Genomic DNA, 17,072 nt, shown 5'->3' with positions numbered 1-17,072 from the left:
CTTTTTGGGTTCACCTGTTGCAGTCACACATGCTGCAGGATCAAAAGGCGGATGTTGAGTGGAGTCATCGCTATATTGCTCTACCATCTGTTGCTTGTATGACTCCTACAAAGTAATGATTACAATGTAGATTAATAATTAAGAATTACAATGTTTATAAGAACTTGTATATTATAATATTTATTAATATAATAAATATATACCATTGTCGTTCTCATCTTCTCTGATACGAACTTTTCCGTGGTCTTACGTTTATGTATTTCAACAAAAACATTCTTGTATGGCACAATGCCTCATTTTTCTGCTTCCTGCAAAGTTAAATGATAAAAAAATTATTTAACAGGTATGCAACAATACTTATAAAATTGACAATATATATTAATGAGTTACCATTTTCTTCAGGTAGCTCCCAAAAGTCCTAGATCCACCTGTGTGTAGATGAACATCGGGCATCTTTGCTCGATTTTATGCAGCCTTCGCTGAGCAGTTTTGAAATTCATACATCGCCCACTTAACGTACATTGCATCCCAAACATCTGACCTGGTAGTAGGAGGGTCATGGCCCTTCCACCGCAGTGGATCATCTATTCCTCTAGACGATTTTCTTGTTGTAGTCTTCATATTGTGCAGCATGTCTGCAAATCGCCTGACAACCACCTTCTGCCACACCTTCCTCGAGTCCTGCTCCTCCATCGTAGTTTTAAAGCGATTCAAAGACTACAAATAATTTCAGGAAGTTAGTAGACATAACTATAACAAAAAATTAAATATGAAACACATTGACTATAAGAAACGATTGCATATCACGAATAAAGACCACAATCTGTCCAACACCTCCTTCGGGTACTCTTTTCATTGAGCAACCGATTCTGATAGATATTGAACTAGTGAATGCCTAATCTCTCGTATTACCTCTTGTGGCTCGAACCTCGCAACGCACATGAATTGGTATACATTAACTATCAATATACAATATTTATAAGATAAGTATAGGATAACTAAAAATGAAATACTTATGATCGATTATCGATATACACTATTTGAATGAGTCATGGTGTGTCAGACTGAGAAGACTCTGCATCCAACGTTGTCTCGTGACTTGTATGAACAACTTGTGCAGGTGGGTCATGTGCAAGCAAATCATCATCTATAGAAAAATGAGTTAGAAATTTACATAATGCATATTTAAACTAATCAAGTATACAATTAGTTAAATGATATACCTATCGAAGCAGCCCATGAAGATGAAGGTTGAGACTGGCTACCACTGTGTGTTCGACCACTGTAACCTCCACGAACCATATTCTAACAAATAAAAAATGTTATGCAATACATTCAAACATTGCAATACCTTCAAATCATTGTAATACATTTTAATATATTCAAATCATTCACATCAAATATTGCAATACATTAAAACATAAGATATAACATCACTTGCTAATCATGGATAACTTATCCTTAACTTGCAATACAATTTGATCAGTTACAAAACTCTATATCATCATGAATACATAATCAAATCGAAAATAACTTTATACAAGACATTCAAATATTGCAATACATTCAAATCATTCAAGTCATTGCAATACATTTCAATGCATTCAAATCATAACTCTATACCTATCGAAGATACATAATCAAATCGAAATTAACTTCATGCAATATATTCAAATATTGCAATATATTCAAGTCATTGCAATACATTTCAATACATTCAAATCATAACTCTATACCTATCGAAGATACATAATCAAATCAAAATTAACTTCATGCAATACATTCAAACATTGCAATACATTCAAATCATTCAAGTCATTGCAATACATTTCAATACATTCAAATCATTCACATCAGATAGAGGTATATATTACAAGATGTATTTCACTAGCTCGAGAATTCTTTCTTATCACTTGTTTGACTTTCATATTCTTCTTCTTCCTCCTCCTCCTCCTCTTCGCCATCTTCTTCTTCTTCTTCATTGGGTGCCCATCCACTTGGTATATCATTTGGATCACATTCTTTCATGCATGTGTCATCGACCAATGAAGATATGACATGCATACTATGTGCGACATCATGACCATAAGAGAAATCATACATATCATCTGATTGATAGTAATCACTCTCTTCAGTTAACTTGTCTTCTTGTAACTGATCATACTCGGGGTGTAGTTTAGATTTCACCTTGCAAACTGCCCACCATTCATTTCTATCTGACTTTTTTGTACTCGGATATGAAGTATAGTAAACTTGTTAAGCTTGCTCGTGGCATGATCTGCTATTTTCTTAATCTTTTAAATACAACATACAGTGATTTGGACAAGCATTTATCTTTTCATACTCTATACCTAAAGCGTTGATCATAACCTTCACACAATAAAAATTTTGTGACAATTTCTCATCTTTGGACAACATACTCTTCACAATAGAGCACAAACGATCAAAACATGATTGACTCAAATTAAACTCGGACTTCAGATTCAGTAGTTGGAGAACTGCAGACAAGATAGTGTGACTCTCACAACCATTCCAAAGTGGCTCATCAGCATCTCTAAGTAAATCATAAAATCTACTAGCTGCATCGTTTGGTGCTTCTTCCTCTACCCCAGTTGGTACATCACTAGGACCCATAGCAGAACCCAGTTCTGGTCCTGCGGTATCAAATATCAAATTCATATATGGATTATCGTGCACCACATCTACTTGTGCGTCAAAAATGTTCCTAAATTCTTCACCATAAAACATTCAATTCTGATAATCACTCACAAAACCCTTCCTATATAGGTGATGTCTAACGCCATGAGGTTTTACAAATCGATTGTTCTTATAAATCTTGCAGGAGCACCTAATCCGACCTGTGGGATTCACTGTACTGACACTTGCTATTGCAAATTCAATAAAACTGTCAACATTATTCATATATTCAAGCGATACCTCATTGTCAACTATCCTACCGTACATCCATTCACGATTTGCAGTCATTTTGTCATATGATGTTACGAATATTACTCTAACCAGTTAAAAGAGAATCATCAGAATGCTATGATGAAGAAAATATCAAATTTATCATGCATTCATGGTAGATGTAATGATTTAATATATATTACACACACGCACACACACACACGCACACACACACACACACACACACACACACACATATATATATATATATAATCATACAATCACATGAACTATGATGCATGCATTGATAACTTAATATTTTCATGTGCAAAACCATTTATTTGAAGCATGTTTGAAGCATTGATAACTTATTCATTTTCATATGCAAACTCATTCATAACATGATATATTCATTTAAAGTATGTTTTTATGATACAATTTCACATGGAAGTCATAATCAAATTGAAAGTAACTTCAGGCAAGCATTGATACAATCACATCAAACATTGCAATACATTCAAATCATTCATATCAAAACAATGTCAAACATGTACCTGCGGCAAACACACTCTATGATCTCGCTAACTACTACCATGACTAGCATGGAATTCGAACTCCAAAAATAAACACTTCTATTTTCATATATTAAAATCATGCTCAGCATGATCTCCGAACTCGATCAAAGCAGTCTTAGATATCCACAACTAAGTGAGTGTGTGAAAAAAAAAATGTTCTATCCAAGAAATTAAATAACCTGTGATGCACATCACCACTTACTCACCACGTGTATTTACTCGATTTGCATTGCTTTTTCCTTTGCATTTTTTTTATTTCTTTTTTGTATTGCATTTTTAACTGCATGCGATGCTTAGCACTAAACATCACACAATTAGCTCAGCTACGTACCTGCAAAACACAAATATACAAAACATTACAATACAATACAAAACAATCTACTGGCGAGAGGGAGACCGTAAGACAGAGAAATAGGGAAGGGGATCGGCCTCTCCCTAGCGAAAAAGGAACAGGGAGGGGGTCGAGCCCCTTCCTTGCATCCAGTAAGACAGAGAGGGAGCTCGGCCCCTCCTTAGCGAAAAAGGAACATGGAGGGGGTCGAGCCCCTTCCTTGCATCCAGTAAGACAGAGAGGGGGCTCGGCCCCTCCCTGGCAAAAAAAGAACAGGGAGGGGGCCGAGCCCCTTCCTCGCATCCCGTAAGACAGGGAGACAGGGAGGGGGCTGAGCCCCTCCCTCGCATCCCGTAAGACAGGGAGATAGGGAGGGGGCTCGACTCCTCCCTGGCAAAAAAAGAACAAGGAGGGGGCCAAGCCCCTCCCTCGCATCCTGTAAGATAGGGAGACAGGGAGGGGGCTATGCCCCTCCCTCGCATCACGTAAGACAGGGAGACAGGGAGGAGGCTCGACCCCTCCCTGGCAAAAAAAAATAGGGAGGGGGTCGAGCCCCTCTCTTGTATCCCGTAAGACTGAGAGACAGAGAGGGGGATCAGCCCCTCCCTGGTGAAAAAAGAAATGGAGGGAAAGAGGCTCACCGACCGGCGAAAAAGGAAAGAGAGAGGAGAGTCGGGGGTTACCTGAAATCTCCTGGCATTGGTGTCGGCAGACGAGAGAGACCTGAGTCCGGAGAGGGAGACGAGGTGATGTCAGAAGGGGGTTGCCAGATGGGGCTCACTGGCGGAAGGGACGACGAGCGATGGGGTGAGGTTGGAAGGGACGACGGGCGATGGGGTGAGGTTGGAAGGGACGACGGGCGACGGGGCTCGATGGCAAAAGGGACGACAGATGGCAGGGCTCGATGGCGGAAGGGGCGACGGGCGGTAGGGTGAGGTCAGAAGGGACGACGAGCAGTAGGGTGAGGTCAGAAGGGACGACGGGCGGCGAGGCTCATTGGCGGAAGGGACAACGGGCGGTGGGGTGATGTCAAAAAGGATGATGGGCAGCAGGGCCTTCTGGCGGAAGGGACGATGGGCGGCGGGGTGAGGTCGGAAGGGACGACGGGCGACGGGCAATGAGCGACAGACGACGGGCGGCAGGCGAAGGGCAGCGGGTGACGGGCGGGGGATAAAACAAAAAGAAAGGGACTGACATTAGGGATTTACAAAGAAACTTAGTGATGGAGTAGTGACATAAAAATTTCATCGTGAATCCATTGCCAAGTAGCGATGATGTAGCGATAGAAAATTTTTGTCGTTGATTTATCACTAAGTTGCGATGAAGTTTGAGACAGAATGTTTCCGTAGTGAATCTGTCGCCAATTAGCAGTGGATTAGAGATGACATGTTTTTCATCGCTACTTTCACAAAAATGTTAACGACAGATAGTTTTCTCTTGCTAATTCGTCACAAATTTGTGACAAAAAAAAATTGTCATAAATTTTTGTCGCTAATTAGAGATTTTCTTGTAGTGTTTTATTCATATTTTATATCAGTTCATAAGTTTCAGAACCGGTTTATACCCTTGGATGATTAGTTTGGGGCCGTTTCAGATTGGTTCAAAGTATTAGAAGACTGGTTTCAGCATGAAATTCTTGAGTTTTACCCTAAAGAGTATGTTTTTGTTATTTTTCATGTTTTATAAGTGTTTGATGTTAAGAAAGCATGACTTATACATGTATAAAACATGTTTTATGTTATTTAAGTTATGTATAATGTTTTAAGCATGAATTATAACTAAATTCATGACATTTGTAATATGTTTTCATCAAAATTTATTTTTGCATATAAGTTGAATCATAAATTGTATGTTTTGATGATATAATACATGTTTCGTCATGAACATACATGCATTATTATGTGTGCATAGACATGTTCTATAATATGAATATGTTTGTGGTAAAATTTCTTGATCAACTTACTCAAGCAACTACCAAAATGATCTGAGTTGTGTTGATTGAAGATTCTCAAGACCGTGTTAAGATTCAGTATTATGATTGTGTGTGACTTTATGAAACACTAATTTTACCCAAAAGTACATTGTGTTCTAAATTCATGCAGGGTGCAATAGTAGATGTGTATACCAACCCATAAAGTATATTTGTACCTAAAGGTACAATGCTGAATTATCTCTGGTTATATGATCTACTAGTTTCACCAATTGAAGTTAATTCTTTGTGAATTGAGGAGATGAAACAACTATGAGTATTATCATTTCCAAAAAAGTGGAACGATAATACCCCAATTTTGCTTGTCTCGAAAAAGGTAAATAATAAAGGGTCTCACATTTATCTTTTCAATATAAATCTCGTATAGAGCAATTAATCTCCCACTCATACGAAGAATAGAATAATCGCTCTGAAGGTTGTCTATAAGAAGTGTGAGTACTTAAAAGATGTTTATGAGAAGTTGGAGTGCTCAAATAATCTTAGCATGTTGCTTTTGCAATCGCAAATGGCTAAGAATATTCGAGGTGTCATCTCTCACTGTAGGACAGTGAATAAATTTTTGAAATCTATTTGGGCAAATTTTTTTGATTTTATACAAGATTTTATCTCAGGCTATATAGATTAGTAACTTCGTTATGGATCTTAGTACATTGGACTCTATTGAGAGGCCACTAAAGATCTTTTATGATAATGAAGTGGTTGTATCCTTCTCAAATAACAACAAGAGTTCAACCTTATGTCTGACACATAGAGCTAAAGTACTTTGTTGTTAAAGAAAGAATTGAGAATCATCTAGTATGTATTGATACAATTGCTACAAAGAAAATGACTGTAGATCTCCTTACTAAAGAGCTAGCACCTGGAATGTATTTTCAACATGTAAAAGTGATGAGTCTATTTGATTCCCTCTGATGTATAGCAATACATTATGGTTATATGTAATCACATTTGTGAAACTGAATTGATTCTCTATGGCTTTGTATATTATTGATTTTGCATAAAAAACCTCTCATTTAATTAGAGAGAATAGCAAAATAACAATATTAAAAAACCAATCTATTTATAAAAGTAGTCTTAACATGCTAAAGTACTAGAAATGAATTATATCGTAGTATATGAAAATATGATATTTTATAAAGAGGTGTTCATCTCCATGACTTATATGATTCATTCTTGTGATACTGGATTGCATGTGAACCCACATGAAGAACTAAGTCAAGATAATAGTATAAACCTCGATTTTGTGTCTTTCCGTGTCAATGGGTCAAGTTGGAGAATATTGAACATTTCGATTTAGGTCCAACTCTATGTATGACCCGGTTTGACACTAATGAAGGGGTTAGTAGGTAATTAGTAAGAATTAGTGGGGAAGGGGTTACATGTAGGGGTGGCAATTTCTGACACGACCCGCCAACCCGCCTCTTAGGCGGGTTCGGGTTGGGCTTAAGCCAACCGATTTAATAAACGGGTCGACCCGCGTAACCCGTTAATTAAACAGGTCGGGTTCGGGTTGGGGGTAAGCCAACCCGGCTGACCCGTTTAATAAACGGGTTAGGCGGGTGGGTCAACCCGCCAACCCGTTTGCCAACCCGCCAACCCGACCCGCCAACCTGCCTACCTGCCAACCCGATCCGTCAAACCGCCAACCTCACCCGCGAACCTGAAAACCCGTTTACCTGACCCAACCCATTTATTAAATGGGTTGGCGGGTCGTGTCGGGTTACCCGTTTATTAAACGGGTCGGGTTCGTGTTTGACACAGCTGACCCGTTTAATAAACGGGTCGGGTTCGGGTTGAGGTATGCTGACACGCCAACCCGACCTGATTGCCACCCCTAGTTACATGACTGTAACCCCCCCCCCCCCCCCCGACTTTCCTCCCACTATAAATAGAGGCATGGCTGCTTGATGAGTGTAGCCAAGGTGTCATCGTTTTTCTCATTGGGTTTAGGGTCCTACTTACTATCAACATGAAGGTTTGGGCTCATCGTGGGCATCAGGCTGAGGAGAACGCCGAGCACCCACACTTCGTTTTGTCCATGGCATCCTTTTTACTTTCTGGTTCTGTTTTAAAGATATTGAGCTATCGGTGGTGAATTAACAAGCCTAAACCCAAAGATGAGTTCAATGTACTTTGATAAGGTTTCTGTGTCTTCAGTTCTGTTTGCTTCTTATCCTACTTAGACAAGTTATGCAGCAGAAGCTTGTGAATCGCACCACAGAGATTATCACTGTATCATCATGAGCCAGTGGATTTGGTTGGAAAAAGAGCCCTTTGCAGTGTTGCCAAACTGGAATTGCAAAGAGGATGAGTACTGCAACAAGTTAGGTGCTTTTACATTTGAAACAAATACATCATTGGGTGGGGAGATTCTAGATGCCAAACTAAGGATTCTGGATGTAAGGTGCAAGCCTGACTGCGTAAATCTGGGTACTGCTAGAGTCTCTGCTGTAATTCGCCTTGTATTCTCCCATGAGAACCCGTATGTTACACCACGAACAAGTCATGGTGGTTTGGCTCTTGTTGCTGAAGGATCATGGAACTCATGCCTTATGAAAATAGATATATCAGGTGGATGTTACTCTCGCATTTCCATGAACATTTCTCTGAAATTTTCTCTCAAGCAGAGAAGCTCCATCATTGGGAGCATATCAAACATGAATTACACAATGTATCCTTATCATCGACTATCCTTTGTAAGGGCTATGGACTATTTTGATTTGAGAAGACTTTGGGGGCATCTCACCAATTTACGTGTACTAAGCTAAGCCTGGCTAGTGATTTACGTGAGCGAAGCAAGTCGTCTAGACTTCTTAATTTTGTCAGGCAACTGTTCTTTAGGTACCCATGGGATGAAATGCTTGAGGAACAAATCAAACTTCTTCATCTCAATACAGAGCTGCTAAACGATTACAGAGCAGTGACTATATATGATTTTATTGGTATCCACGTGTTCGCACTTGATTCTGTTAAAAAGGATGGAGAATACTACTGGAGAACGGGTTCATTGACTTCCAAAATAAATGAACAAGTTGGTCCAATGGCTTCTGTGCCTGTAACAACGGAGCAGATGCTTGCTCTTCATGTTTTAACAGAGTTAAGATTGATCAGTAGATCGTACAAGCATGTTTCTCCTTTATTTCTGGAAGGCATATAGGACCGTCATTGGGGAGAAGTATCTGATTGGCTGCAGGGACGTTAAGGCCATGTTGAGAGTATCATCTGAAGACCAAGATATTGAAGGCAGTTTTGATTGTTCGATCGAAGTGAAAGTAGAATACCCACCTACAAATTTTCTGTGCTTAGTGAGTCCCTCAGCCAGGATTTCTATCAACAGCAAGAGGAACAAAGATGACCCGCTTTATTTTCAAAAGCTCGTATTTCAGACTTCCCCGGTCCAATACCTGAGGCAGTGCAAGGATAGCATTTCTCATAAAGATGTCGAAAAGATTTTTACCATTATAATGTTGTTACTTGCAGTGGTTTGCATAAATAGACAGTTGTCCTATATTGATGCTAAGGTGGAAGCCCTTCCTTTTGTATCCTATGTCATGCTAGCAATTCAGCTTATTGGATATGGTCTTGGTATTGCAATGGGCAGTGAGACAGCTTTTGCAAGGTTGTCATATAATCCAGGTGAGGAGTTCGATACTATGGAAAAGTATCATATGTTGGGGTTAACACAAGTCACTAGGTTTCTATTGCATATTGCTTTCTTCTCCACTCATAAGTTCTTCCATATTGTGCATAGAGCTCGTGCCCAGCTAATCAATTATGACACTCAGGAACCAAGGTCTGTTCCTGGTGAGAAAAGGGTGTTTGTCACCATATTGGCTGTGCACATCTTTGGGTTTCTGGTAACACTTCTTGCTGTTACATTTAACGACAAACAGAGATCACGGCTACCAAGTTTCAGCATGGAGCTTAGTGGAAAAGTTTTCAATCTTCAGCCGGAATTGGTGATGAATGGTTATCTTTGGCGTATTCAAGATCTTTTCCTGCTGCCTCAGGTTATCGGCAACTTCTTGTGGCAGACTAAATGTCAACCACTTCGGAAATTGTACTACATTGGCCTCACAACAGTGCGTATTCTGCTTCATGTTTCTTATGCTTTCAGTCCTTACGTTCACTTGAAGGATGAATTGATCAACACGGACACAAATTTCTTCTCTAAATTATCTGATGCATCCATGCCTACGGTTTCTGCCATCCTTGCAGTTGCTGTCTATGTGCAGGAGAAATTGAACTATTGTGAGCGCAATGAGAAACTTAAGTCAGGATAGGTTGGCGTTCAGGCCTTCAGTAGTTCCTGCTGCTGGGATCATCTGGAACAAAATCTCTGGTGCCAGTGAAGCTCTCGTGGCTGGTCTATAATGAGAGTTTTCTCTACAAAATCATGTAGACTATATAAATCATGTCCATGAATCTCAATTTCTTTTTTTCAAGAAAAAGGTGATCTTGGTTGTAGCATCATCCAATTGTTGGGATAAAGTATAACCTGCATAATATCAGAGGGTAAAGCTCCCCATAAAGTGCTCCTTCCGTTAAACCTGCATAATATCAGAGGGAACAACCGTTCCCATTTTGTGTTTATAAAAGGGGGTTTCATGAGCAACCCCCATAAGGGTGATACAAAAACGGAAAATCGTGAGAGAGGGTTTAGATTTTTTCCTCTCCATAAGGTTGATTCCAATCAAGAGGGAAAAGGGTTGACTCACTAGTGGCATTCGGAGGCCTGCGCTTGTGGTGGCTGCAGACTGGCTGAGTTGAAGGAAACCCCTCTTCGGCAACATCTTCTGCCCTCCGGCAATGGCCACCTCAGGTACGCATTCTGTGTGTTTGATTTTGCAGGGGCTCCGACCGGCTGGTGGCTGAGGCACCGACGACTCCGAGCCGGCGGTGAAACACCCCCAACAATGGGTTATGAACTTTTGTTCATGCTTGATATCAGTTCATAAGGTTCAGAACCGGTTCAAACCCTTAAATGACCAGTTCGGGGCCGTTTCAGACCGGTTCAGAGTGCTTTAAGACCGGTTCGTGATACATATGACTGGTTCATTTAGTTTTCGAACCATTTCGAAGGTCATATGACTGGTCCATTCAGTTTACGGACCATTTCAAGATATTATTTTTTTTCATATTAGCATTAAGGATAGTTAGATGACTTAGTGTTTTCATATCACCAAAGTGACTGAAAACACGTATGTCATCAAAGAATTTTATACTATCATACAGTTTAAGCCGATATTCACATTGTACTTAGATTCATGAAACGATAAACGACCCAAAGGTAGTTTTATCGTGTTTGAAATTTAAGTAGGGTAGAATAAGGTGAATGTATTGAGATACATCACACATGAGTATCCAAAGGTACCTTGTGTTGATGGTCTAACTTCACAAGAACCTTAGTTTTACCGAATATGATTGGTAGGCGAAGTGGTTTCGCGTGTCGAAGCTCTTACCAATGTAGGACTCCGATGACCCCCTTCACTCGCCTGGAAATAAGCATATCAAGGGCCTTTATTTTTTTTGCTTTTTCCATTAAAATTTTAGTCTCGTACGAATGTTTCTTGATACGTGTCTTTTGTCATGCAGTTTTGTAAACACCCCAAATTTTCACCCTCATCCAGTGTTTACATTTTATGTGTCATTGCAGGTCATTGCATGCATTTGACATGTCATTTCATTGCATTGCATGTCATTATATCTCATTTTTTAGATCCAACACTCCTGTTTTCAAAATATTTAATCCAGATTCGAGTTTTACAGTTTTTCTTTCAAAATCAATTTTAAAACCTGGGTTTTTAATCAACATTTTGTCATTTGCCAACCCCCAGGACCTTATATTTTGAAATGTTTTTCTCAAAAAACAATCTGGATTTATTTTAAACTCAACTTTCAACTGATTTCAATGCTCAGATGAGACCCATTTAGGTGGTGTCGCTTCTGGATTCCTTCATTTATTAAATTTCTCAAAAAATTCAGAGTCCTAGTTGAATCAGGACTCTATCTTTTTATCTTTTTAAAATATTTTCAAAACTCCATTTTGATTTTAAACCAGTTATGGTCATATCCCTTGTCCATTTCCTCCATTTTGGCCAAAATCTTAGAGTCCTAGTTGGATCAGGACTCTTTTTCAGAGTCTCAGTCGGATCAAAACTCTACTTTTTATTACCTTTTCTACCTGTTTTGAAGAAAACCTTTCAAAATCTTCCATTTTGGCCAAAATCCCAGAGTCCTGGTTGGATTAGGACTCTTCTTCAAGAATCCTAGTTGGATTAGGACTCTTCTTCAAGAATCCCAGTCGGATTAGGACTCTTCTTTAGAGTTTTAGTCGGATTAGTACTCTGTCTTTTGTCACTATTTTTACCTATTTTTAACCAAATCTTTCAAAATGAGTCAAAAACTCAGAGTTTCAGTCAAAACAGGACTCTATTCAGAGAGTCCTAGTTGGATCAGGACGCTGATCCTGATTTCAATTTTGAGAGAATCTTTCAAAAATCTTTTCATCTATCAAAACTATTACACTTTTATAAAAAAAAATCAAAATTCTGGGATTTTATCCTAGAGTCCTGATAGAATCAGGACTCTGCCCTAGAGTCCTGATCAAATCAGGACTCTATCCAAAGTTTGTTTTCTCACTCTATTTTCACTGATTTTTAAAATTTCTATTTAAATTTCATCATTTGATTATCAGAAAACCAAAAATTCTTAGAGTTCTGATCGGATCAGGACACTTTCTCAGAGTCCTAATCAGATCAGGACTCTGAACCAAAACTTCAATTTTATCTTGTTTTTAACTGTTTTTCAAAATTCTCTCATTTGTTTTCTCCGAAAATTCAAAAATCTGAGAGTCCTAGTTTAATTAGGACTCTGTCCCCAGAGTCCCAGTTGAGTCAGAACTTTGTTTTGATTTCAATATTTGTTATTATTTTCACTATTTTCACAAGTTCTTTCATCTGTTTTTCAGAAAATACCAAAAAAATCTAGAGTTTTAGTCCGATCAGGACTCTATCTCAGAGTCCTAATCCAGTCAGAAGTCTGTTCTAAAGTCTGTTTTTACTTCTATTTTCATTCATTTCTATTTAATTTCAAAATTTAGGTCATTTTATAGAGTCTAGTTAATTCAGGACTCTATTTTAAAGTTTCGGTTGAGTTAGGACTCTAATCCTGACTGCATTTTTTAACTTGTTTTTACCAATTCTGATAAAATCTTTCAAAAACTCCTTTATTTGGCTTTTAAAATCTAAAATCTCAGAGTCCTAATTGGTTTAGGACTCTGGCCCAGAGTTGCAGTTCACTTAGAACTCTATTTTCAAAAACTTTGAATTTCAATTATTGATTTTAACCCCTTTTTAAAACCATTTTCAGTATTTATTTCAAATTTTCAAAACTCTGATGTGAGGCCCACTCAGTTGGTGTCATATCTAGAGGAGTTCTAACCCAGTCAGAACTCTGTGTCGTTTCAAAATCTTCAATCTCAAGACTACTTTGGAATATCTTTTGAAAAAACTCTCAATTTCAAGTTACAAAATCATTTTTTTTTTTTTTAAAAACTCAAGTGGGGCCCACTCGAGGTGGCGCCACATTTGAGGAAGTCAGGGTTAGACTAGGTTTAGTCAGTTTAGAGGCTTATAAGAGTTAAAAACAATTTTGAAAAAAACATTTTGTTTGGATTTTTAACCACTTGTTTTTAAAAGTTTTGGATTAAAAACTTTAAAAACCCAATGTGGGCCCACACTAAGGGGCGCCACATTTGGAGTCTTTTGGTCAGCTAGAGGTCTAATTAGGGGTATTAGGCTAATTAGGACCTAATTTGGAAAGTTTGGAAACCCAAACCAATTAGGAAAAATCGCCCTCCCTTTAGAATCCAACTTTTTCAAAACTCTTGATTTTAAACCTAATTTTTTTTTTATAAAAGCCCGTAGGGGGGTCGACCCCCCTATCTCTCTCATTTTGATTTCTTCGAGCTTCTCTCTCCTCTCTAGCCTTTCCTCCTTCTTCCATTGCAGCTGCAACCTCAAGGTAAAAATTTTCATAAACTTTTATGTTTTATTTAATACTTTTCCATGTTTTAACATGAATTACACCATTGACGCCTTCCCTTTCATGGATTAAACCATAGAATCACCATCAAGAACCTCAAGGTTGGTCCAAGAACATGATCTAACCCTGTTTTAATGTTTTTCTAGGGATTTTAATCCATTATGATCATTTAAAAACATGTTTTTCGTGTTCTTAGCCAATGAGATACGTGATTTACCCGTTAAATGGGTTAAATTCGTACTTGCAAAGGCAAAATCAATTTCAACTGTGGATTCCCTGTACTTTTTATTTTTTATCATCATATTAACGTTTATTTCTTGTACTACAGCATTAAAATAGATTTTATTTTATTGTTCAAGTGTTTTTTTTATTGTTTTCATTGATTAAATCATGTTTGATTAGGGTTTCTTAGATTTCTGTATATTTTAATCTTTGATCGGTAGAAAGTATGTTAGTTCATATTGAAATACTTATTAGAAATTACTGATTTTTTTATATGTGATACATGGATATGTCAGTGAGGTTCTGTAAAAAAATCAGATGTTTTAAGATTCGAGAACCCTTAAAATACAAAGTCAAATCGGGATTTTTGTTGATTAAAATCATTATTTAAATTCAAGCATAACTTGCAGATGCGTTATTTCTTTCATCCAATATCCGATTCGAGATCCGTAAAGTGCAGTGGCTTTGTGTTGATGTAGGCTATTTATTGAAAATTTTCATAATTTTTTTGTCTTTTTTTGGTATTTTTCCTCTGTCAAAAAATCGGATCCATCTTTTAAAACTCGTTATGATTTATTAAAACCCTAATCTGACTTGTACTGATCATAGATCTTTTAACCATAGATCCAATTCATAATCTGTAAAAAAAAATGTTTATTATTTTTCTATCTACTATTCACTGCTGAAATTTCAGAAAGTTTTGATGAAGAATGCTATTTGTTTCTGTATTTTCAACTGGAAGCACCTGTTTTAATCAATTTTATATTCATTAAATTTAAGTCCAGATTGCCGAAATGATATCTCCCTAACCGAAGATGATTTTTCCAATCTGTAAAAAAGAGATTCTGTGTTTTTCTGTCTAGTTTGTCTCTGTAAAATTTTAAAAAATTCTATGATGAATTGACCCCTGATTCGGGTCTAACACTAAAACTGGTATGTGACCATGGGTAAAAATAGCATATTTTAGGGTTTTAATGCAATTTTTGAATTGGAATAATGTCAAGAATATATTTTTATGATTCCAATCTGATTTTAGGGTGATAACAAGTGCAAGTACCGATTTTTATCAATTTTGGAATCCATTTGATGCTTAGATGAGTCAAATTGCAAAATAGGGTACCCGTAGGATCCCGAAACACTGCCAAAATCATGATTTTTGTGATATTTTTAGTTTTTATGCATAAGTTCATGATTTTAGGGTTTGTTTATGTTTATAATCATGTTAGTATGCTTCATGGTCGATTTTATGTTTATTTGATTTCATTTAAACCCTAAATCCCAAGTTTTCACCAAAATTTATTTCAAAAAACTCTCATTTCAAAGTCATAGTCTTGCTATCGAAGGCATTTGGGTTATTTGACCTCAATTTTGAAATCCCTAACTTAGATTTTCTCATTTATCATATCATATCATCTTTAGTTTGATTTATCCTTATTTGAATTTCAAAACTTGCATTTTACAAAATATCTTTTCAAAAACCTTGATTTCAAGGCCATAGTCTTGCTATCAGGGGTATTTTGGTCATTTAGACCCCAATTTCGAATTTTCAAATTCTTTTTCTATATTTCTTCAATTTTATTTCATATTTCATTATGTTTATCTCAGGGAATCATGGAAAATGGCTTATATCTAACAAAATCCAATAATTTCCAGATATTACTGAATAAATCTAGAAAAGCTGACATTTCTTTACTAACAAATTTGCTAGTTTTGCAGGGATATTGAAGACTTTATTTTCAGTTATTTAAATTCAATTAGTGATGTAAATTATGGTTAAATTTGGAATAAGAATTTCAATTCCAGCTTAGATTAGGATTTACATTGCATATAGTTTGGACTTTGATATATAATTGTTATGCTTGTCATTCATGTGCATATTTCTACAAATCCACCATGGTCTACACGAATGGCACGTGCACAAGCTTTTAGGGAGTTGACAAACTTGATGGAATTCGTATTTATGGCCATAGTCAGAATACGAATGAGACTCAGATTTGTGATCTTCGTTTAGCAACATTCAGCCTACACTCTTAGGTTAACTTCAAAATGCACTGCATTTCTAAAAAATACAAAAAGATTTTCTCAATTCCTCAAAATCAAGTCTTTCAAATTCATATTCATTCATTCCATTCATTTGCAAATTCCAATTCCAATTCAGAGAAATCAATTTTCTCAAAATTTCTCAAGTCTTTCTCAGAAATTGATTTTCTCAAAACTCTGAACTTTCAAATGGTATTTCAAGTATTTATCAAGTTCAAATCATGGTTTTCTAAGTCATATATTCAATTTCAAAGTTTGAATTCAGAAAAATCAAGTTTTTCCAAAGTTATCTGAAATTCCTTAGAAATCAATTTTCACAAAACCTCTAGATTCTTCAGAAATAGATTTTCATTTTCCTTAGAAATACTTTCACCACGATTCATGATTTTCCAAGTCTTAACATTTCAATTTCCAAGTTCTAATTCAAAGAAATCAAGTTTTCCAAAGTTACCTGAAATTCCTCAGAAATCAATTTTCCTAAAAACACTTGGATTCTTCAAAAATCGATTTTTATTTTCTCAGAAATATTCTCTCAACATGATCCACAATTTTTCCAAGTGACATCTTTTCCAAGAATTCTCCAAGTATTTCAAATCTCAAAGCAAACATCTTGTTTTCAAATCTACATTTCAGAAAATTCATAGCACATGCCTGATTCTTTGTGCATTTAGAAAATATAACACGATTTAGACAAGTTGAGCAAAGCTAAGCACACTTTTGATCCTTGATTCAATTACCCCTGGTAAAGGCGCCAGGAACGGTTGAACCTCGTACCGACAGGCAAGTCTCATTCCTCGGAATTTTCCCGCATTTTAAAATGGAGGCGAGTTATTTTTAAAATATTTTTCAAAGGTCAGTTTGACTTGCAAAAGTAAAATTTTGCGATGAAAACAAGTTTCTAGTTCTGTGATTTTAGATGGCTCTAGCTCTATATCTTTTCTTGATGGATCTAACTTTAGTG

General features: G+C 37.0%; 1 protein-coding gene across 1 annotated transcript; it reads left to right on the top strand.

The window, feature by feature from the left end:
* Positions 1-4,583: 4,583 nt before the first annotated feature.
* LOC149815165 (PII, uridylyltransferase (DUF2921)) lies at positions 4,584-10,086 on the top strand. Its single transcript, XM_089990491.1, has 4 exons — positions 4,584-4,655; positions 7,987-8,474; positions 8,645-8,952; positions 9,284-10,086. Exons 1-4 carry the CDS (start codon positions 4,584-4,586, stop codon positions 10,084-10,086), a joined length of 1,671 nt encoding a protein of 556 aa, XP_089846617.1.
* Positions 10,087-17,072: the final 6,986 nt, after the last annotated feature.

The sequence above is a fragment of the Nuphar pumila genome, chromosome 15 (assembly GCF_984573655.1).
Source record: "Nuphar pumila chromosome 15, dmNupPumi1.hap1.1, whole genome shotgun sequence".
Taxonomy (NCBI): Eukaryota; Viridiplantae; Streptophyta; class Magnoliopsida; order Nymphaeales; family Nymphaeaceae; genus Nuphar; species Nuphar pumila.
This window is presented reverse-complemented; position numbering and strand designations above follow the sequence as displayed.

Excerpts from the sequence above, each read along its gene's own strand:
- LOC149815165 (XM_089990491.1), top strand. The coding sequence starts at position 4,584 with ATGGGGCTCACTGGCGGAAGGGACGACGAGCGATGGGGTGAGGTTGGA. Across the intron at positions 8,475-8,644 it reads TCAAACATGAATTACACAAT|GTACCCATGGGATGAAATGC; the intron begins GTATCCTTATCA and ends ACTGTTCTTTAG. Across the intron at positions 8,953-9,283 it reads TTCTCCTTTATTTCTGGAAG|TGGTTTGCATAAATAGACAG; the intron begins GCATATAGGACC and ends TGTTACTTGCAG.